The 2,056-nt window shown below is 46.7% G+C and overlaps 1 protein-coding gene across 4 annotated transcripts in view; it reads left to right on the plus strand.

The window, feature by feature from the left end:
- Positions 1–444: 444 nt before the first annotated feature.
- The window catches only part of LOC118423794 (glucocorticoid-induced transcript 1 protein-like), a 73,147-nt gene continuing 71,535 nt past the window's right edge, over positions 445–2,056 (plus strand). For 2 of the 4 annotated variants that reach the window (XM_035832027.1, XM_035832030.1), the window contains exon 1: positions 446–845. In XM_035832027.1, coding sequence (XP_035687920.1) covers positions 611–845 — 235 coding nt within the window. In that variant the 5' untranslated portion in view covers positions 446–610. Of the gene's footprint in view, positions 846–2,056 lie in introns of all 4 variants that reach the window. The other 2 variants (XM_035832028.1, XM_035832029.1) reach the window with 2 other exon arrangements.

The raw sequence follows: 2,056 nt of genomic DNA on the forward strand, positions 1-2,056 counted from the left end.
TTTATTTCTATTTTTGTTTTTCATTTTCTATGTCCTTTTTCCATTCCATGTTGGTGCAATGATTTGATTCCCCATCTAAACGTTCATCTGAACGCTCCAGTCATTAAACAAATTGAAGAGTGGGATTTATTTTGAATGGTAATATGATACTTGTTACATCGATTAGATTTGCAAGCCAAAATCTAGATGATTGGTTACATCAGGGATCATCAGGGTGTCATGTCACATTTTTTGGGGAAACGCTTCCGGGTGCAATGTGCTGAAAAAAACTATCCCTCCTTTGTGATAGAATTACTAGGGAGTAGTGTCGCTATTGTCGCACGATATAACGTGTCACAAATACCTAACCAACGACTGAATCCTTCACTAGTATTCCTTTCTTTCTGGTGGGAACTAAGCCAACCAATGACAGAGGCTGCCTCTATCACGTGATCTAGCAATATAAAAAGGAGGAACACTGTTGTGGCCTGCCCGAGTGCGAGAAGGAGAATCCAGGAGGGAGGAGTGTCGCGGAAAGGTGTCTTTTCAGCGCTAAACGTGCGCCAAATCGCACCAAACTTGGCCCACGGATAGTTAAGGGTCTAACCTATCTTGCTGTTAATTCGCAAAGATGTCGACTCAGCGTGTGCGGAAAAATCCCTCCCCAAACTTGGCGCATGGGTCGGGGCCGAAGCTGCAGCCCATCAAGGCCACCAAGGTTTTCTCGCTACGGCAGGGAAGCCCCGTCTCGAAAGCCTCGCCGTCGTCTTCCCCCACGCCGCTATGGCCATCAGGGAAGAACAGAAGATCCCCAGACCACAGAGCGTCCCCCGAGCGTCGGAGCCCGACTTCCCCGGGACTGAAAGGTAGGTTTTTCCCGTACCGATCCGTGAATGGCGAGGCGAGTTGTGGGGCCTTGTCACACTACTCGAGACTGTTGTTGCCGGTTTGGCCCTCTGCCAAATACTATGTGCAAAAATGTTGGTGGGAACAGTGTTGTGTAGCGGTTTGTTGTGTGCACGGTTAAACATACCCTTTCCTACCCCTCCTGTACTCAGAAAACCATAGATATATACCAGATCTGCAAATTCTGTGCAAAAATGTGAAAGAATGGGAAGTGGTTACGTGAGAGGAGCGAGTGACCGTTCGAACTGAAAAACACGTTGGGCAGTGGGCCAGTTGTAAACAGGGGCAGTAGTATACGGTTGGTGTGTGTTTGTGTCCGCATTGTAGTGGTAAAAATTCACAGCAGGCGAGGAATTTGTGAATGTTGGCTCCCCGTGTCTAGCTGGTGTTTGAATATGAATGATACAGACGCTGTCATGACGGAAATATTCCGTGCGCTGACGGAAATATGAGACGTGCTCTTTCAACAGACGTCTCGTTTGTAGCCGATTTGTTGGAACGTCCCCAAAAATGCCAACTTTTATTCTCCATTCCGGACAAAATAGCCACGATACACCAGACCGTGAAAGACGTCCGATCCAGGTATAACCCCACGTCAGACCTGCAAATACACACCGTGATATGTTAGCATATCAGGTAGAAATCGCTGTTTTTGTGTGTGTAGAGGATGGCGTTACACGTTATTATATTCCTGAACTGGGCCATTTTTCAAGCACCTTTGTGTGTCTCTCCCGCCCTCCGTGAGCCTGCATGGCAGCTGTGGCGTGAATAGGGGCTTTACGTCCTGGATTTATTATGGTCAACGCCTGTTTGGCATAACGTTCCCGTCTCTACTTGTCATAATGTTCAATTATACACACACTGATCAGGGACATCTATCCCTGTGAAGAAGAAGGGGGGAGGGGGAAGGGGTTGGTGCAGGGGTGCTGCCACCTTTGGTAATTTGATCCATGCATCAGTGTCATAGAACATTGATGTACTCATCACATTTTTATTCTAGTCTGACCAAGGACGTCATCCTTGGTCTAAAGATATTCTGTTATGTCCGCTGCGTACATAATACCTTGAAGGGTAACGTATGTTGACGTCACAGCCTTTTTCAAGGGCACTTTTGTATATTCCTTTTGCGTAACGTTACCTTTTATGTCTATAAATACATAATCAAGCGTCT

The sequence above is a fragment of the Branchiostoma floridae genome, chromosome 10, assembly GCF_000003815.2.
Source record: "Branchiostoma floridae strain S238N-H82 chromosome 10, Bfl_VNyyK, whole genome shotgun sequence".
In the NCBI taxonomy this organism is placed as follows: Eukaryota; Metazoa; Chordata; class Leptocardii; order Amphioxiformes; family Branchiostomatidae; genus Branchiostoma; species Branchiostoma floridae.